The 20,894-nt window shown below is 42.3% G+C and overlaps 1 protein-coding gene and 1 non-coding gene across 2 annotated transcripts; both read right to left on the reverse strand.

Moving 5' to 3' along the window:
- Positions 1-101: 101 nt before the first annotated feature.
- On the reverse strand, positions 102-20,878 carry TIMM23 (translocase of inner mitochondrial membrane 23). The gene is made up of 7 exons (XM_038140607.1): positions 20,721-20,878; positions 20,230-20,288; positions 17,248-17,341; positions 16,939-17,023; positions 14,681-14,739; positions 12,020-12,130; positions 102-3,073 (listed from the first exon to the last, which is right to left on the reverse strand). Exons 1-7 carry the CDS (start codon positions 20,815-20,817, stop codon positions 2,958-2,960), a joined length of 621 nt encoding a protein of 206 aa, XP_037996535.1. The 5' UTR covers positions 20,818-20,878; the 3' UTR covers positions 102-2,957.
- Positions 15,244-15,446, reverse strand: LOC119702942. Its single transcript, XR_005257490.1, has one exon. It is a non-coding gene; the product is annotated as a small nucleolar RNA SNORA74 (small nucleolar RNA).
- Positions 20,879-20,894: the final 16 nt, after the last annotated feature.

The following is a 20,894-nucleotide window of genomic DNA, read 5'->3' on the forward strand; positions in this document are numbered from 1 at the left end:
CCAAAAAGGGTTGGGGTATCCTCTGGTGTCCCTGCACTGCCTGGCATTGAACAGCACAGACCAATACTCAGAGTGCACAAAGCTCCACTTAAAACATTCCAGTTTCCTATCTAGAATTTATTAAGTGCAGGGGTAACCTTCTGTTAAAGCATACAAAAGGATTTTCCCCCTCCTTCTGAAGTCCCAGATTAGATCACAGGAAACAGACTATAAACACAGGATAGTTTTTCTGCCCTAACACACATTTGCCTCCTGTTTTCAGAAGCTGCTTCAGGGTGCCCAGAGATTCCCACCCTAAATAGTGATTTTTCAACAAATTCCTCCAACCGTAAGAGAAGTCACATGCTGACAGGGAATGGTGTAAGTGGATTTGCCTTTCTGTTCCAGACTAAGCAGAACCAGCTTCACAAGATTCAAAACCCTTCCATTACACCTGCTGTCTCAGCTCCCTCACTTGGTGTCACAGCATGGAAAGCTGCCTTGGATCTATCAGCAAAGATACCACAACTGGCACCTAAACCCCCCTCTCTTCCAAGGCAGTCAAGGTCTCCCATGCTCACATTTATGTAACACTGCATGGGAGGGCTCTAACTTGAGCCAAATTCTGTTTTCAACTTGATTTTACATCCTTTTATTCCTATTGAACTTGGATATATTTTTGGTCACAATTTAAAGTAGCAACTTTATACTGATTTCCAGTAAATCATGAGTGTAGTATGTCATGACAGAATATTGTAAACACATTCTCTGTTGTATCGTACAATTCACCTCCCTCACAGCTGCTTCAGTGCTGGTTGTGCTTCACAGCTCAAGCTACAGGCTACTCCATATACAGATTATGAACCAAAACTTTGAACAGCTGTAACACAGCTATTTCAGAAAAATGCTCTCAGCTCTGCCCTTGAAGTGAGCAGTTCCAGGAAATGTGAGTGCGCTGCACACCAGATAACATGCTAAGCTGATGAGAGTCAGCCTAGCATTAAGGTTGTGCTAACTATGAACTTGAAAAGGCTCATTTCTGTCTTATCTCCAGTGCATCTGAAGAATACATTTGTTAAGCTCCATGGTTTACCCACTTCAAGCAGAGCAGACAGTTCCTGGGTCACATTTTAGTCATTAAGAAAACCTAAGAGACATTGCAGAGTTCCTGACATTTAAAAAGCCACCCCTGCACCCCATCAACCCCCAAAGCTGTTCTCAATGCTTCATCCAGCATGGTGAAGAGTGCAGGAACACAAATCCAATCAGTGGTGACCAGGAAACATGCAGGGGAGCAACGCACTGATGCCAGTGGGGAGAGAAAAAGCTCAGAAGAAAGTGCACCTGTTTTCCTGATGTGACAGTGCTGTGCAGATGAAGCCACGCCACCCCTCTACAGCCTGGAAGTGGGGGGACAGTTTCTTTGGTGGTACAGCCCTCAAAAAATGCATGCTAGGAAGGAAGTCCAGCTCTCACACCACAATAACAACATGCAGAGCACTATGGAATTGAGGAACATTAGGCTTAACAAAACCAGCATTGACACAGGGGGGGAGAAAAGGCCTGCTTCCTTTATACCACATTAAGTGCTGGCATGAAGCAATTTGACCAGGTAGCCAAGCAAAGCAAATTGAGTTCACCTGTGATGGCTCTTTAGCTGGAGCACGTGCTCTATAAAAAGCTGGTCTCAGGGGTTATTTGCTACCAATGAGGCTTCTTAGCAAAGTGGCATTTCTTCTTGTGGGAAGGTTAAGAGCTACCATCTTCCCTTTACTGCTTTTGTTGTTTTTATTTTGGTGTATGCAATGTAGTTATTAAGAGCTGTTCAGCAGTAAAAACTCAAATGTAAACTTGGTTTGCATTATACTGTCTGCTGACCAGTAAGTTTCCTGTTTTTCCCTTGCTCTGCCTTCCCTGTGTTCAGAACTCTTCAATAATTTGCCCGTTTAATTATTTAAATGTGGAAGGAATGAGTTGTTGCACAGTAACTCTAATTACTGAACTAATTCCCAACTTACTGTTTAATTTATCTGCAAATGATACTTGGTACTACGGTTTAAATTTAACACTGGAGACCACGTAGGTTCATCACGGTCTTTGTTCTGCCAATAACCTACATATGGTACTTCAGACAAAAAGTTTCTTGCTAATTAAAAGTCCTATAATAGGTAATGAGTGCAGTCTTTATACTATTTGGTTTCTAATTGTTGGCTAAATGAGTTCTGGGATATTAGAGCACCCAAATGTTTTGGTAATCCACTGGCAGCTGTTCTGCAACAGCAACTTATTTCATCCATAAACAACCAATTTGTTAGAGCAAATAAGGGAGCAAAGTCAAGCCCAGCTATGCCTTACTGTAACATCATCAGGAGATGATCAGCCTGCTTGTCCACTTCCCCTCACCCACCAACTCCTCCAGGATTTCATCACACAGGTCCTTTAGAATAAATCCATAAATAGGTCACTGGATGCAGAATGCTTTTGTAGCAGGAAGAGCAAAGGATAGAAATGTGTTTGAGTAAGTACCACCCTTTTTATTCTGATGATGTCCCTTTTGCTAGCTTGTCTTGTGCTCTCAGAATAGCAAGCCCTGCTGTGCCACGGCTACTGGGGCTGTGCTGCCGGGCGAGGCGCTGGCACTGCAGGGAGCGCTCCGTGGACACAAACCTTACAGGCACCCAACACACCCGGCAGCGAGCAGGATCAGCTATGGGGGCCCAGCATGCCTGGCAGCTCTGGCCAGGAGACACAGACACCGTCTCGCTGGCCACTCTGTTCACTTGCAGCTCCGACAAATACTGTTGTCTCTCCAGCAACTGGCTGGCAGGAAGGGCCAGTCCAGCTACACGGTGTCAAGAGGTTCCTCCCAGCACAGCTTCCATCAGTTTCACACTAATTGTAAATAAAACAGCAAGGGGCACCAACAGATCTCACAACTGATTTGATTGGTGACTAAGCAAGCGTGTCCTCTGCCCTGCTCACAGGGACTGCCGGGCTAGGGAGCCCTTCATGTGCTCCCAGTTGTTGTACAGGGCGTAGAGGCCAGTCAGCGTCAGGCCTGCGATCCCACCTCGTGCTATCCCGCGCACTCCACCTGCAAAACACACAACACATTGCAGCTCATTACTTTTACTGTCAGGAAATGGTCAGTGAACAGCAACTTCCAAGAAGCTGTTTAAATCCAGAGGCATCTCAATGAACACTCCTTTCTTGAGTAACTCTCCAGCACTGGAAGCCAAGATGGCTTTTCCTAAGTCCTACTTAATCTATTCTATCTGTCCTTATTACATTTGTTTTTACAGAGAGACATGCTCTCCTCCCGTTACAAAATCTCCTCCAGGTTTTCAATTATGATTTTTAGCTCTGGGCAGAAGGAGAAAGCAGGAGGGAAATAAGTGAACAAAACAACAGCTGATATGGAGGTGACACTGGGCTCCAGAGATTCATTAGGGCCATCATGCAAAATCTATCACTGCTTCTGTGGCTTTGGAATTTTAAAACTTTTCGATTAAAAAATAGAAGTAGATGAAAGGGATTAACTGGCAGATATTTACTATGGTGTACATTGAACAGCTTTCTTTATTCTTTTATTAATAATCAGAATTATCACCTTGCAATGGTAAATATTGAGTCACACAGGTGACTGAAGTCTTAAAGTGCTGATGAGCACATCAGTGTAAGGCAGAAATATAGGGCAAGTTTGGCTATTGCCTGCAGGTAGTGCAGCTGGCTGGAGCTGGGAGTCAGGTGGCATCCCATGTCCAGTCTATCCACATGAGGACTGGGGTGTAAAGGGGCACAAGAAGAGACTTCTGTTGCTTTTACTCAACAGCAAAACTTTGCGCCTTGGCCGAGCTCCCAGAACGCACTATAAATGCACAGAACACCTGGAGTATGACCCTCAGTGCTAGGAAAACTTCAGTGAGTTTGATTCTGCAATGTTTATCACTGCAGCTGAACCAAGCTAGATAATGTGTACAGTGTATAGAACAAGGCCAGTTTTGCTGACAGCATGATAAAAAACCCTGCCTGCTTTATTGGAGAAACTGGCAGTGCAGTTCGGGTTCCTCAAACCTGAAAACAAATGTACCTCAGTAATCAGAGAGATTGTGTTTGGTTTTTTTTTCCTTTCCATTATGGGTCATAAAGCTGTCTCACAGAATTGCCTTTAGGCTTTTAGTGAGGCAACAAGCTGTTGGCATCAGCTAGACTGACACTGTGTTAGCTGTGCTGCAAGGTTAAATGGGTTTCACTGGAGTTGTTCAACCTCCCTGTACTGCCCGGGCATGCAATGAAACCAAGAAGCTGCGGAAGTGGGACTTGGTATTAGAAGCCATGTCTAGCCACAGTTTCTAGAAACTTCATTGCCAGACCAGCTGAGACAATTTGAGAGGTTCTTTTAGGGTATAAGGCTGAGTTCTTGCTGTAACTGTTGAGAATTCAACAGCTCTAAGAAAAGCCCTACTGAATATGATCTATGTGCCTAAATCAGCATTTAGGAAAGCAAATGTGGATGTTCTGTATTTGTTAATTGATCCTGAATTTGTTGCACAAAAAGCTTTTCATAAGAAGGGCTTGCAGCTGGGTACACAAAACTAACCATGTGCAAGCAGTGTCTGGCAAAAAGCCACAGGTGAAATTTAAAGGACACTTTGTGCAAAACAAGTATTTGAGATAATGTGTAAAAATACTGACTCCTCATTCCTGCTGGGGTAAATGAATACAACATTAGAGCCAAATTTTCTGCTGTTCATATCAGGATCCAAGAGATCACAGCAGGAACCCCCAAAGGGGGCTCACGAGCATCAGGTGTACCAGGAAATGTGGAACATCCCCACAGAATGTGATGCACTACAGAACTGTGACTATTCCTGTAGGCTCTTTCCTTACCCCCCAGGCTCAATTCCTCTCCTTTCCCCTGAAAATCCTATTCTTCCTATGCAAGAAGGATGGTCAAGCCTGGCTCCAGATTCTGTGAAGTCAGGGCTGTGCAAGAAAGGTGTCATCTTAAACTCGGGTCACTGAGCTGTCTTCCAGCATCCATGTATGAGGACTTCAGATGTGCTGCTCCTACTGCAGCAAGTATTGCTTCTGTCACGTGCTGAGCCAGCCAGGTAAGGATGGCAGCTCTGAACCCACTGGAAAAGTGAACCACAGGGCCTAAAGCCATCCATAGGCCTGCAGACAACTTCGGGACATTGCTGGAGATGTTTCCTGAACAGGTACTAAACTTGTGCCGTTGGTATAGGTGCATGACTGAGAGAGAAAATATCCAGGAACACATGCAAGAAGTGTTCTGTCACCAGTGTTTCTATACTATGCTTCTGCTACAAAATGCTGGGGGCTTTTATGTTTGGTTGGCTTTTTTTTTTTTTTTTTTTTTGGTAGCAATTGTGCCTGATTTCTGAACTACCCACAGTAATGACAAAAAAAAAAAAAAAAAAAAAAAAGAAAGAAAGAAAACTTTCCTTTCCTTAACTGGTCATATTTATGTTTGAGTAAATATGTCCAGGTCTGTGGCAGACTTCAAACAGTAATGCACTTTAGAACACAGCCCTGCTGCTGGGCAGAAAATCTTAGGGCCTCTGAGAAAATTAACTTGCTAACAAAAATAAAAAAGAAACTCTCCACTCCCATCCCAGCTGTGTTTGCATGATAGAACACGTTCCCACCCCTCCTGTGCAATCACTCCGTGCAAGCCTTTGATACCAAGGCTGCCCTGACAAGCCCTGCTGAAACATGGCCATGAGCCCCTAATCTTGCATGTCCCACTAAGATAAGGGCTCCAGCTGACAGACACTTCTGGAAGCAGGTATTTTGAGATCAGGCACCTTGCACAAAAGTTGAGAACTACTGTGGGTTTCCAAAGACACATCTGATGCTCTCTAAATGGGAAATCAGTTCTCTGGCTTCAGCTGCTGCACCCTTTCACCATCAAGTACTGTCCCTCCTCTATGCATCTCAAGAGGTTCCAGCTTACACTGTGCCACGGCACAGCTCAGCATTCCAATGCTCTGTGCCATGGCACAGCTCAGCATTCCAATGCTCTGTGCCACGGCACAGCTCAGCATTCCAATGCTCTGTGCCACGGCACAGCTCAACATTGCAATCCACTGTGCCACGGCACAGCTCAGCATCCCAATACACTGTGCCACGGCACAGCTCAGCATTGCAATACACTGTGCCACGGCACAGCTCAGCATTCCAATACACTGTGCCATGGCACAGCTCAGCATTCCAATACACTGTGCCACGGCACAGCTCAGCATTGCAATACACTGTGCCACGGCACAGCTCAGCATTCCAATACACTGTGCCATGGCACAGCTCAGCATTCCAATCCACTGTGCCACGGCACAGCTCAACATTGCAATACACTGTGCCATGGCACAGCTCAGCACTCCAATCCACTGTGCCATGGCACAGCTCAGCACTCCAATCCACTGTGCCATGGCACAGCTCAGCACTCCAATACACCGTGCCACGGCACAGCTCAGCATTCCAATACACCGTGCCACGGCACAGCTCACCATTCCCATGCTCTGTGCCATGGCACACAGCATTCCAACAGCACAGCTCTGCATTTCAGCACTGCAGGAACCACTCCTAACACTGAGCTGCACCTGTCCAGTAGGTAAAACCATGGGGGCAATATCTTCCATTTAGAACCTTACTGTCTCTATTTTCAGAATGTTACTCCAATGTCCTAGGATAGTTCCTGGAATGCTTAAAGCAAGAATCATCCAATAGCAAGCATTACAAATATCTTCACCAAAACCTCAGACCCACTTATGCCAAACAGAAGAGGAATAATCTTTAAATTGTCATTAGTTTTCTGTCTTTGAATCTCTCTTGGATGCTCTGAATGAAAACAGCTTCTCTTTCTTTTGGGCCTTTGTGGGGGGATAGAATGGAGATGGTATTTGAAGTAATCTTACCCCTAAGGAGTTGCAGCTGGGCTAATTATCAAAATGAGGAGGAGGCCTAACTTCAACTAGTAAGAACCACTATTGTAAGAACAATAGGAGCTATAAAAGAGTGGGTTGGCTCAGCAAGAGGCCACACCTTAAAGCAGGAAGGGAACTGGAGTCAGTCGGTTACCTGGTGAGAGAGGAAGGATGTGCTCAGAGGAGCTGCTCACCAGAAAACACCAAATAGGTATGAAACTTTTGTAAGAAAGAGATGATAGCATAAAATTCCTGTTACATATATGCACATATGACAACAGGCCTTCAGGAACAAAAATACTTTTAAACGGTTTAAAGGGCTCAACTCAACTGTACAAGGCAATCTCAGTTTGGCTCCAAATTCAAGCTCAGTAACCAGACTATCTGAAAGATCAAGAGTTTCCTCCTGCTGCTCCATGGGGTTCATTTCATGAAATCTTGTAAGTAGTGGGGAAAGTCTGTGGATACAGAAATTACTGAGGAAACTGATAAAGTTCTATTTGGAAGCAAGATATATTCCAGAAAAGCATCTTCCATTTTCATATTGCTGCAGCTAAGGCAGTATTGTGCTTAGAATACAGAAACAACAAAGCCTGAAAGAGATAACATTTCCTGTAGTTACTGTGGTATGAAGGTTAAATTAGAAAAAACAGGAGGAATCTACAATTTAGTTTATTGGTTTGGAAGTACTAGAGCTGTTGAAGTTACTTTGCAAATGTGATTAAAATTTGCTGTATTCTCACTGAGTAAAAGCAGCAGCACCTGACTGATGGGAGGCTACTTTAGCTACTGTAAATGAATGGCACCTGCAAACTGCAAACCCCTGCAGCTCTGAGTTCCCTGCTCCTGACTAGCAGAGCTGGGCAGCACTGCTCTCAGTGGCCACACGTACTCTTAGATAACAGTCCTCAATAACCAAGAAAGCCTCAACAAACTGTTACCTGCAGTGCTGCTTGTACATTGTCCTTATCTCTTCCTTATTTCAGATTAAAAAATAAAATCCTCTCTCTAAACATCATTTGACTGATAATCCTATAGACATGTTATGTTAAAAGGAGTTCTTAAATTTCCAAAATGCCTCACAGCCCTTAACTTAAGGGATGACAAGCAAGTTCTTCACTTTTTTCCAAATACTGCAAAAAAGTAAGATATCCCAGGCCTGTACCTACAGCAGTCCCCAAAAAGCTCTTTCCTCCTCTCCAGGCAAGAAAAATGAGAAAACAGCCCTGTCTGGCCCAAAGAAAAACATGGGATTGGGCTCAGAGAACAGGCTTTTTATAGCTCAAGAAGCTATCAGCTAACACAGCTGCCTTTAATTACCCACAGGATGTCACAAAACTGATCTTTAGCTCCTGCCAGATTTTACTACTGGCAATAAAACATTCAGCCCTTTGTAATTCATATCGTATTGGCTCTTCAGGGTTGTGTTCTGAGGTCTTAAAATGACAACTACTACCTTCAGCTATTGCCAGCATGCAGTTCGTGTCTTTTCAGACACACCATTTTCTGTACCAAATGATGTAACATCTATTGTTCCAAAGGCATGAGGTGCTGTACCTAGGATTGGGTTCCTACTGCACAAAAGTAAATTTAGTTTATCCAAAGAATTAGTTTACTTTTGTACTTTTGTTGCTGTTACCCCTAACCTCAAGAGAGGGAAAAAATTATCCAAGAAAAAGAATATCTACAACCTGTGTAACCCTCAGATAAGAGGTAAAGATTGGTTAACTTTTTTGCTTACTGAAGTCTGTCAGGAATTCTAGTGAGAAATTAATTGCTGTCACACTGTTTCAGGCCAAAGTCCCAGCTAGTTCATCTTTTCCTGAGTGATCAATCTGCACGCTTGGGGAGGAGTGCAGGAGCCTCAGCCAGCTGTACCTTTGTGACACCTGGAACCATGCATTTTCATGGTGGGAGGGTGTAACAGTGACACAGTGCACAGTGACAATCATTTTTGTTTGACTAATCTTGATCTTGATTAGTCTTGATCATTTTCAAGACTAATACAATGATAAGAAAACCAAATAAAGACGGTCAGTTTAGAAAAGAGGTTGAAAGCACACGCAAGGAGGGTGAACATTTGTTTTAAGATATGTTTGTCTTTTGTAAAATTTATCAGAAAAAACATGACATAACACATACTAATTTCTGCCTTTGCCTAAAATTGAAGAATAAAGAATAGTATCTTATTAAATGGAAAAGCCATCCTTGTGGACTTAAGAGTATCAGACTCCCTTTTAGCAAAACTTGAATCGACCAAGTTGCTGTAACATTTCTCTTGCATATGCCACTGGCAGAGGAACACAAAGGGTTCTCTTCTAAGTGTCACCCAAACTGGATGTTCTGGGTACACATTAAGTGTTAAGCTCAAAAAATCGCTCCCATGAAGTCGTAAGACTGGTGTAACAAATTAATATGTACCCTTATTGCTGCATTTGGGCTAAAATCTAGTCAGTAATTGTGGTATTAAATTTAAACAAATTTGAAAGTTGGAGATCACTTTGGTCAGATGAATCAAGCAGAAGTTGTTTCAAAACTCCTCACATCAGCTGTCCATTCCCTCTCAATAGGTGTCTTCTGACCTAAGCTATGCATTACTGCTGAGATGGAACCCAGCTATCACCTGCTTTAACTGGGGATTGAGCTGCTTCAGGCACTTCAACGGGAGCTCCAGTGAGTGATGGCACTGCCACTGAATGCGGGGAGGGGGCTGAATGACCACTGTCCTCACTTGCACAGCTTTCAAACCTCTCTTCTCCCACACAAGCTATGTCAAGTAGCTTTACACAAAAGTGCTCACAATCAATTTCTTTAGAACGTGCAGGTTCTGTTTGACTGCTGCCATTTTGGTAATGATTAACACTTCTCCAAGGACAAATTGTGAAAACTGGGACCAGTTTGGGGCAACAACTCTCAGCCTTGACAAAATCTTCCCAGCTGTTTTTTTCTTCCTGTCCACTCATCAGATGCTTAATCATTGGTTCCAGAAATTCAGTCTAGGTTTAGAAGTGTTCACAGGAGTGTTTTCCAGTGCAAAATGGATTCTGATGTGATTCCTCCATCAGTGTTGTGGTTAAGCATGAAGTTATAATTATAAGACTTGCCATGCATTATCCCATTTCTTCTTAAGTATGCTCCTGATCTCTTTACAAAGCAGGAATGATGGACGTGGGAAATGTGAGTGTTCAAACAGCACTGCCTGCAACTCTGTATCCATCCCTTGTGGACTGCAGAGCAGCCTGAATTTGCAATGGCACGTTTGTGTGAGCTTCCCGCTGACACTGAAATATGGAGATCTGTAACTCAGTGTCCTTGACAGCTTTTACATTTTCCTTTTTTTAATGCCAACACCTCATGGCATTCCATGTAGCACAGGTAATTATTACAGGCTTGATGTGTCAGATGGGGGCTGATCTTTTGCATGGTTTAAATATTCCAGGTTATAAGGTAAATATATACAGTGATACAGTGTAAGGGCAGAACTTACACTTTTTACCATACAGAATAAGAAAGGGTGCTCTGGCATAAGGTGAGAGGAGAGGCAGCAGTTTCTCTGCACTATGGTTCATAGGCACAACACACACTTGAAATACAATATTGTAATGAATAGAGATTTACTGACTTCATTTGCCTTTATAAGGACTGCCATTAGCTCTGTAGATCTTGTGTTACAAAACAAATGTCCCACTGTGCTCTGGTAATAAAAACCTCAGTAGTGTCAGATGACTGTGCATGTGACTGGAGTAGTTATCTGTGGTTGCACTGTGCCAAAAAAATATTACACACAATGCCAGCTCTATACTTCTGGAAGGTAAGGGGGATACTTCTGCTGAAGTATTAGATGACAGTTCTCCTTATTAATAAATTCCTACAGAAAATATTAGGCTTCTATATGCTACCCTTTCCAGATGTTCTTGGTAATCTGTCATATCACTCATGAAATCCCAAGGAAGAAATGGATTACAGAAGAGCTATGTGCCCTTGCAAAGTTAAGAGTCTCATATTTATGAGGGCTGTTCCAGCCAATTATTTGTGGCTTCAGGTAGTCTAAGGCATCAGGAAAATAGAGTTACTCAAACTATTTTACCTGAAAAAAAAGCAGGCCTTCAGGAACGCTGTTCGGACACTGAGGCCCAGTTAGATATGCAAAAGTACATAGGTCAGTTCTTGCATTATCTCCTCCATAAAATGCAGGTGAGTCATGCAGCCAAACATTTACTGAGTAACTTAAAACATAAAACTTTTTTCCACGTGCTCATGTCAACCTGTGGTACCCAGCAATCCTCTAAAAAAGACACCTCCAATTGTTAAGCTTGGAATATGTGTTGGCAGCCATTTTGCTGATGAAGATCAGACCCTCTCTCCTGTAAACAATTCAGTTTGCATCAGCAGTCTCACCTTAAATCCATGCTGTTCTCAAATAACCTTTTTTGTTGGCTTTGACCACTATGCAGAGACTAGAATCCTATCCCAAGACAACAGTTTCATGAAAACCTAAGTCATAATTTCATAAATACATCAATTTCTCTGTGTGTAGGGTTTTTGCAGATCCAGGTACCACTATCATGTGAATTACTGTCACATGGATCTCTTATAGCAAGTTTCATCTTCATGCAATCAATTTGTGTTCTGTTTTCCTTCCCTGTCCCCATTCCCTTTGGAAGGTAGACCCCATTTGCCAGCATCCACTCATGGACTTGAGAAACAATTAGATTTATTCCTGCTATTGCTGAAAACACGGCTAGGAATGAGGTGGGTATGTATTTTATACAACCTCACCATATACCTGAGGAAAAAAATGACTGCTTCTTCAGTATATATGTACAACAGTCATAATTTGGCTCTCATGGTTACTGTCAGGACTGTGCAGTTGCAAAGAATCAAATTTAATTCAGCTGGATTTTTTTTGGTGCAAGTTTTCCTTAGGTAGCCTTAGCTGGGTCAAAGCATTGTGGGTTAGGGGACGTTGAGCTAATAGCCATTTTTGCACTGTCAATTTTGAGAAGAGGACAGTATTTAGTAAAAGTAATGAGAATCTTAATAACTAGGATAAGCACAAGAGAAGGGAAAGGAGAAATATTTTGCTACTCTACCCGTGCTTTTGTATAGCATTCCTGTCAAGGTTCCAGCAGCTATGGTGTTCAGGTCATCTTCTGCACCTCGTGTTTTTTCAATGACGACTCCAAATGCACTGTAAAGTAGAGCTGAGGAAAGAAAAAAATATTAAAAAACCCTCCATGGTCTGAGGCCCAAAGCTAATAATCCAGGCCTGGTGTGGCTATTTAGACTATGCTTCTGCAGAACACATTTTCTGCTTATTTGAAGGGAATCCTCTACAAAATCTCATTTTTGGTGTTTCTTTTCCAAATCTCTTCCTGTACAGCTATTTCTTCTTTCTCGAGCTGTAGTTTGGTTATAAAGTACATTCTCCATGACAATATGTGCTATAAAGCACTGACTGAAGTTTAAGCCTATTTTGCTGGTTTGAATTTGTTTGAAAATTCAGTGTTTAAATTTGTACTGGCAGTTTCATTCTGTCTTCTGTGGATGACATGAAACTAAACCCAGCAATTTCTAGGCAGAGAAAATTGCTGTCCATGTGTGACAGTGATGAAATGTGAGTTAAGTACAGCATTCAGATCATGCTACCAAGAGCTGGAGTACAATGGGCTTTATTTCTTTTAAAAATTACTATTAGAATGCTTGGCATTGGACATTTACAGCTCTTTCACCTCTGCTTGTGCATGAACTCTTTAGCCCCAGAGGGCCTTTTGCTTTGGGATAACTTTAGGGACTGTCCTGGAAGGGACTGGAAAGAGAAATGCACGGGCTTTTTAGCATGGATGCATTTCTCATTTATACATTTCGATGAGAGGAAAAGCCCCCCCATCCTCACCCCTCATGATACACTCTTATTTCATGCTGGCAAAGAATAGTAGAGTATGTCATCATTTTGAAGTGATAATGATAATGCTACTTCATTTGTTCCTTGCCCTCCAAGAATTTGAAATCTTTCCTTCTGCTAAAAGGCAGTAACTCCTTCATAAGCAACCATAATAATGTCAGTGAGTTAACAGCAGCATCATTCTCCACTCAGCACAGGCAAGGGTATTTCAGTTTGTCTTAGCAGCAAGTAGATTAACAGTGAGGAAAGGAAAAGCTGAACTCAACATAATTTTTAAAACAGTTCCACACAGATGTTGCCTCTGTTCAGGAAAAGAATGACAAAAGTTGTCAGTAGTGACAAAAAGAATCTCTGAGGTACAGAAAGGCTGCACGAGGTGAAGTAAGATGCAAAAATAATTCAGCTCCTTGAAAGGAATTTCTCTGGTAGCTAGGACAAGACAGAGGTCTACCAGAATCCCAAATATAAAAGCCCTGTAATTTTGGAGGCCATATTTTGTAAGAAAAATAACAATTTGTTACTGGAATGCACAAACATTTTCTTGAGTAATCTTTCTTCAAACACAGCTGAAAAACCTGTTAATGTGTCACTTAAACTGAAACCTTGAACTGCCCTGTGCCTGCATCTCAGTTCTCAGACACGTTTTTGTTAGACTTGGAACAAAAAAAAAGAAAAAAAAAACAAACACAAAATGGCCCATAAAATTCAGCAGGCAACAGGCATTACTTATAGAAAAAGTGCCTTTCTTGCTGTAGCTCAGAATCCTCCCTCTAACTGTGCCCTCTATGCAATGCCTCAAATGCTAATGCCTAAATTAAATGGCAGCTAATCTGCTCTTCAGAAATAAGACTGAAATAAAATGTCATAAATGCAACTTAGCCTATACTTTGATGCATTTCTCCTAAGTCAAACAGATGTAGACTGGGTTATGACATGATGTAGTTTCTGATTTAAATATTGCTAACTCCAACTACAACTTTTAGGACAACAAGTTCCATCATTATTTTTCTTCAAAATAATCTAATCAATTTTGGATCTCTCCTTTTAAAGTTACTGCTTCAGTTTTCGTTTTTTAAGACTGCAGGGGAGGTAAAAAAATTTGTAATTTCTAGGGCATTAGTTATTTCACTGACTTTTATGAAAGAATCTCATTTTTCTGAGGCAACTGATGTGATTTTGTTCCACAGCCCCCTCCCACCCAAATCTCAGTTCACAGAAATTTTTTTCTCATACATCAGGCTATTGGTCATTTTCTTTTCTCTTTTTTCTAACCCATATTAGTTATAAGCAACATTTAGGTTCAGTCAGTGGTACCACGTGTGATTTGTCTTGCTAATGTACCATAATTTAAAGGATAAATCTTTGTACTGACTATCACATTTCTTCTTCACATAGACATTTTGTTGACTTTGACAGGAAACAAACATTACACAGTTGATCACATGACCACAGAGTCTCAATATAGGTTATTAAAGTTATTTCCAAAATATTAAATTACATTTTTTGCCTTAAGTTGTAATTTAATTGTAATTTATTAACAAGTAAACATCATCGGTAATTTCTACTTATTTCTGATATAGCTAGAATTTGTTTATAATACAGTAAAAAAATTGGGGTTTAATTAAGGGCTTTTGGCTCCTTATGCTGCAAATCCTATTTTAGCCTTTAATTTCCATTTTCATGTCTACTGAAATACTCTCAAGCCCACAAAGAAAAAAACTTGCACTTTTTCCTGATGGATTTAATAATGAAAATTGAGTGAACACTCTTATTCAGATAATACACAAATACACTTTCCCACAATTCCAACTTTAAGTCACTTTCCCTATGAAGGAACGAATTTACTTACCCAGTGATCCCAGAGTGTTAGCCCATAATGCTCCTTGCCTTGTCACCATATTTAGAATTCTAGAAAGGAGTTAAAGAGGTATGAAAACCTTCAGCACTCTGTGTTTACATCAAGGCAGTGTTTATGACAGTAGGGCTTGTGTGTTTACACTATATATGTGGTTAACAAAACTGCAATGATGAACTAAAAGCTTCTGAAAGCAAATATTCAGTCCTGTCAAGTCTTAAGAAAATCTTTCTCTCTTTTCAAGACAAACTTGACCCCCCCCTCCCCAAGACTCAAATCTCTTCCCTTCAAATGACTTTCTAACCCAAGTTGTCCTTCCTTACATGGTGACGACGCACAGCTCCAGGAATAACTGACACACTGACGCAGACTCAGCTGGGTAAAAGGTCTCCAAGAAAGCCTCAGTGCCCCTCTACAAGGACCATGTGTCAGGGAGTGTGGGGATGCCTGAGCAAATGGTGTGGGCAAAAAGCAAGTCAGGAAAGGAAGAGAGTCCCTTCCAATCCCATGTGTCCACCCAGCAAAAGGCCAAGAGGTGTGTCTGTGTGTCTGGTCTGTGTGTAGGCTTCCAGACTAGCACTAAAGAGGAAAAGAGAACTCTTAGTGCGCTCTCAGAGAAGCACAATGCCACTTCTTGCTGGTACCAGCTGTCTCCAGAACGGTGACAACAGCAGCCAGAAGAAATGACTGATTTTTATCTCCCAGCAGTGTAACACTATCACAGGCACAGTATTGCTCTGGACAGCTGACTACCACTGGAACTTACTTCAGCCTTTAATGTCTGACACTTTAATTGCTTTATGTTCCTTCTGATTTGATTTTCTTTTGTTTTTCCTTTTTTTATAATTTTCATTAGGACACAGGCTGTTACTGAATATGGTTAGGCAATGAACTAAACAATAATGGAACATTTCATTTTGAAACTAGAGGAAAACAAAATCTAAGAGGCCAGGGTATTGATAACCTCTCCTTAATTACAACCCCCACCTTTTAACTTTATATTCATTCTGAATTGATAAGAGAATCAGTAATTCTCACAACCATGGCATACTATGAGATATTTGATGACAAGTGAATAACAGTAAAAATTAAACTTCACTAAGAAATAAATCAGTGTACATTAAGAATAAATTTGGAAGAAATCTAGCTAAGCAAGTCTGTTCTCTGCACCTGATGAGGGAAAACCAGAACTTAATGCACTGTTGGAAGGTGATGACCTTCAGCAGACCTTTGCCTTGCAGAGCCAGGATAACACCAGTGTGTGCACTGACTGCCACCTCCTGGGCTTGACCTGCCAAAGTTTGTGCTTAACATCACAGATTTCTCCAACTCTGCTCATTCCAAATGCTAAAATACAATTCCGTTCATCTAGAGCATTATGAAAGAGTCATAATTATAGTGGTGACTATTTTGATAAAGAAGGGAATGAATATAGAAACAATTTAAAAAGAAGCAGAGCCAATATAAACTGTACCAGGAAATATGAAGTTACTCTTCTAAAATTCCCTTGTTCCAAAGTATTCTGGGAGTGAAAATTTCCCACGCTTTCCCCCAGTCAGTCTGTTCCTCTGGTTTCCAATGTCTCTTTCACTGAGGCTTTCCTATAGCTATGTCTAAGCTACCATTATTTTAAGAAGAGGCACCCTGTTGAAACAAATGTTCCTGTCTCTGCTGCATTCTTTAAAACAATCAGGTAAGGTGAAAACACGGCAATGTCCTGGGTGCTCCTGGATGCCATAACCCAGAACAGCTCCCCCCTGCAATGCCTGCTCAGCAGCACACACCAATGTCAGCCCTAAGGCAAATCCAGGCAGGTCCAGCGCTGCATTTGAATCTTTTCCTGCTTGCGAAAAGCTTGGGAAAGAAGGGAGACTTGTACTCAAAATACAGCAAAAAAAGCTCAAAGCAAAGACTGCTGCTTCTGGGAATATTTCTACATATAAAAGCTGCTTTGATTTTGAAGTAGATTTTTAGTAAACATCAAAGTAGTAATTATTTCTCAAATATCTAAGGTAAGTCACAGGACACACCAATTGTGACTAAACAAAAAGCAAAAAGGTTGAACTCAACATCACTGTAATTAACAACATGTAGTAACTTGATCAAGACAAATACTGACTCCCACTTGTCCTAAGTAAAGAAAAAAAACCCAAAACATTTATTTTAACTGTATATTCAGAGATAACCTTGTATAAACTGGAAGAAAAAACTCTGTCACCAAGAAGTACATTTTTTTTAGATGGAACACTTACTGTACGTTTCTAGGTTTTGACCATGCCATATTCTGTGTCTCCTTCAAGCCAAGTCTCAAACCATTCAGTGCACCAAATGCTGCCCCTAGTTGGAATAATATCAGCTATTACTTTTTAAGAAGAAAAAGAATAAACAATGCTAGAAGCAAATACTGAGAACAGAATTCAGTGTATAAACTAAAATCAAGTATCTCTTTACTTTAGAACAGACACTGTCTTGCAGAGCAAGACATTTCCAATCCCATCCATGACTGTAGTGCATAGGTGTTACCTGGACAGCTGGGAAAAGGGAAAACCACAACCACCTACCTGTCATACAACATCCTCCAATGGTAAAAAAGGCCAGCTCAAATCTGCCTCGAGTTTTGTTTGCTCCTGTGGGCAAGATAAACTCATCTGTATCCTGGGGGAAAACAAAAACAAATGCTTTTGTATTTTCCAAGTCCAGTTCAAAATGTAAGCCATATTCTTTTTTTTTTCTTTAATCCATGCAATAAACTAAAGATGGATGAGTACTTCTGGAAAATGCTTGTCTACAGCAGCACAGAGATGGAATGTACTATGTGTATACTGTATTAAGCATGAAGAAGGACTAGAAAAAGTTCAATTGACTGAGTGTTTTGTTTTTTTTTTTTTTTTTTTTTTCTCCCTAGCTGTGCTAACTTTTTATAAATTACATCAGTCAGCCAAGGAACTCATACTGTGTGGGTTGTTGGTTGTTTTTGTTTTTAATGACTATTTGCTTAATTAATAATTACACCTTGCAGCAGGCAATACAAGCCTTCTAAAAACATTCCTGTTGTCTGATTACATAGCACTGTTTCCTCACTGAGCAGCTCTGTCTGATACAATAATGCATTAATTAAGTTTCCCACTACTCTGATTCTAAAAACTGCCTTTTTATGAAAATAAGTATTTCCTTGCACTGAAATAAGTGACCTATTTAGGGATGTGAAAAATGCAAGGAATACACTCAAAACTAGTGATGATCAGGCATGAAATCTGTGAGGTTGGGTAATTTTCCACTTGTCCATCTTTCACCCACAGGGATATGCTTGTGGTCTTCCACAAGCTTTTTAAACCACTGGTCTAAAAAGCTAGAGAAATGGCCTAGAGAAACTGGAGTATGTGTAGAGATAAGGTGTGCCAAGGCACTTCTTCAGTAGGAGACATTGAAGATTCCTGCTGCTGATAAGGTGCTAAAGCAGCAGATCTCTTTTAAGCTTCTGTGCTTTCCAGTCAAAGTATTATCCACCCCTACTTAACTGATGCATGACTCCAACAGCTGCAGGCTCAAGGAAATGCATTCTAAGAGGTTTTACTGGCCCACACTTGACTGAAAGTGAATGGCAATACAGAAAAAATAGCTCCTCAAATTGTGAATAATGCTATCAATAAAATTAACCTACAATATGGTTTCTATCTTCCTTGCAACTAGACGGCTGGAGAAATTCAGTGTTTACACAAGTTAGCAGTTTCTAACAGTTTTCACTATTGTCCCAAAAGTCAAGATGAAGCAATCTTTGTCTACATAACATCTAAATTTCTAAAGGCAACCTCAAAAGCCCATCCTCTAGACTTCTGCTAAAGGCTGACACACAAATTTGTAACACCTATTCCCTGCTACAGGCAAGGCAGCACTGCAGAAAACAGCTTGTTCTGTGCCTGCATTCACAGACCAACCAAAAATGTGGGGTTTAAAGTAACGAGAACCAGTGTACCATTTGTTATTAGGGGAAGACCTCTTATATTCTGAAATATTAGCCATGTCTTTTTCCTTCAGTATTTAGAGCCCAAGGAACCCATGGAGACTGTTTAGTGCAACTCCCATCGTTAAAAGAAAGGTCAGTCAGTGCTGGGCACTCAGAGCCATTCCCACGTCTTGTGATTCTCTAAGGAAGGAGACCTCACAGCTTGTATGGGCAGCTTGTTCAGGTAAAAAAATGCAATTCCCTTTTATTTCAATGCACTTTGCTATTACTTCAACACACTAGTGCTCAACATGAAGGGCAGTGCAGTGTTACAACACAGACTGCAGCCTCTGGTGTTACATCAATAGGTATTTTTAGAAGTGTTTCATGGCACTAATGTCAACACCTTTGCATTTAAAGCAAACTTCCCTTTTGTTTCTAAAAATCTCCTAGCACACACACTTTGTTCCAAAATCCCTGCTATACCGTTTTAAACAGCAACATGTTGTCAGAAAAACTACTAACTGAGCAAAACCACTCTGGAGAGTGTCTGTGGAGAAAGTCTAAATAATCTCAGCTTTTTCTGACCACTCAACAACAGCAGCCACAGCACTGAACCCACTCCCAGCAGACACACAGCCCGGGGTTCTATCCTTCTGGGAATGTTACATTGTAACCCAGGCTACAACAGCTTCTAGGCCCCAGAACTGCATGCACAGCTTCCACTTCCATGAGGAACAGCGACCCAGGCACCACGACACCAGGCACAGAGGACAGCAGACACTATGCTACTCTTGACCTTTAACTGCTAACTCCAGAAAACTTCATTTCTCAGATAATATAAGCCATGCATGTAGAAAAAGAATAACTAAATAAAATCATTGACATGCATTGTAATTGGATTCACGTTAACATTTTCAGCTATGGTTAATATTTATGAAAATGGAAATCATTACTTGATTTAAAATTTTTTTTTCCTTATGATGGTCTCGTTTTATACTAACTGATGTCAAGATGTGCAAGTGTGACAGCTACACTATTCTATAGAATAAAATGGGAAATTTTATTTCATGATGGTCTCCCTTCAGCTGGGTAAAGACATAACGACAGTGATGTGAAATGTGCAGCTGCTGTGCTGGCAAAGCCTGTTATCAGGTCTGGAGCTTGGCTGAACACCTCAGTCAACTGATCAAACTCGGCACAGTTCTGAAAACCCATCCACGAAAAGAGGAGAGAGATTCTGGCTGCTCTTACTGACTGAAGGGGCTCAGTGGAGGTGTGAGCAGAGCCAGAACTTGTGTGGGGTGGTGCTGGGCTGTCTGCCTCAAGGCAGGCAGGGAGGGAGACCTCTTTCCAACAGCAGCAGGCTTGTACTGACACAACAGCCCTACCCATCCTCTGCATCATCAGTGCTCATTTTGCTCTAGATGTCACAGCACTTCAAGATTTATTAAGGACAATACTGAAAAAATTGTTGCTTTCCCCTGTTCTTCAAGACTTCAGTGCACAGTGCCCAGCACTGCAGGAGGTTTGAGGTGTTCACGAATCACGCAAACACTGAAATCGAGTTCCACACAATAAATACACGCCACCCTCTCACCTGCACTAGGTACTTGGGGTCCAAGTTTAAATACGGTGACAAAGGGCTCATCCCAGTTACTAAAAGGAAAAAATATAGAACATTTTAACACCAACAGTTCACATCCTGTAAGGCAAGAAGGGGCAGATCTCGCGCATGGCAGGAGAGGATATTCTGCCGTGCAGTTGCCCGACTCGTTAACAGGCGGCACCGGGGGCAGCTCCCCGTTTCCGGGCAGCGAACGGGAGCGGCCGGGACGAGGCCGACGCGCTGTCCCTGTGACCGGCGCCCGCCGCGACACGCGGCCCCGCCGAGGCCCGCCACCTCCGCGCCCACCCCCGGGAGGCGCCGGCGCTCGGGATCGGCCGATTCCCCCTGGGGCGGCCGAGCCCTCGGGGCCGCGTGATTCCCGGCCCCGCCGCCGCTCCCGGTCCCGGCCGCCCGGCCCTGCAGCGGCCGGTGCGCGGACACCACCGCCCCGGGCCGGCCCCGCCGGCCGCCCCAGTACTCACGCGGCACCCCGGCCAGGTCAGCGTGCGAGTAGCCGAGCCCGCCGGCGCCGAAGAGGCCGCCGAGCCCGGTGCCCTTGGAGTTCCCGCCGCCCTCCATGGCGGCGCCGCGCCCGCCGCCCTCGCCGCCACCAACGGCTGCCGCGAAGCGCCGCCGTAAAGCGCCGTAAAGCGCCG

The sequence above is a fragment of the Motacilla alba genome, chromosome 6 (assembly GCF_015832195.1).
Source record: "Motacilla alba alba isolate MOTALB_02 chromosome 6, Motacilla_alba_V1.0_pri, whole genome shotgun sequence".
Taxonomy (NCBI): domain Eukaryota; kingdom Metazoa; phylum Chordata; class Aves; order Passeriformes; family Motacillidae; genus Motacilla; species Motacilla alba.

Excerpts from the sequence above, each read along its gene's own strand:
- TIMM23 (XM_038140607.1), bottom strand. The coding sequence starts at position 20,817 with ATGGAGGGCGGCGGGAACTCCAAGGGCACCGGGCTCGGCGGCCTCTTC. Across the intron at positions 17,342-20,229 it reads ACCCCAAGTACCTAGTGCAG|GATACAGATGAGTTTATCTT; the intron begins GTGAGAGGGTGG and ends GTTTTCCCCCAG. Across the intron at positions 3,074-12,019 it reads AATGCTATACAAAAGCACGG|GTGGAGTGCGCGGGATAGCA; the intron begins GTAGAGTAGCAA and ends TGTGTTTTGCAG.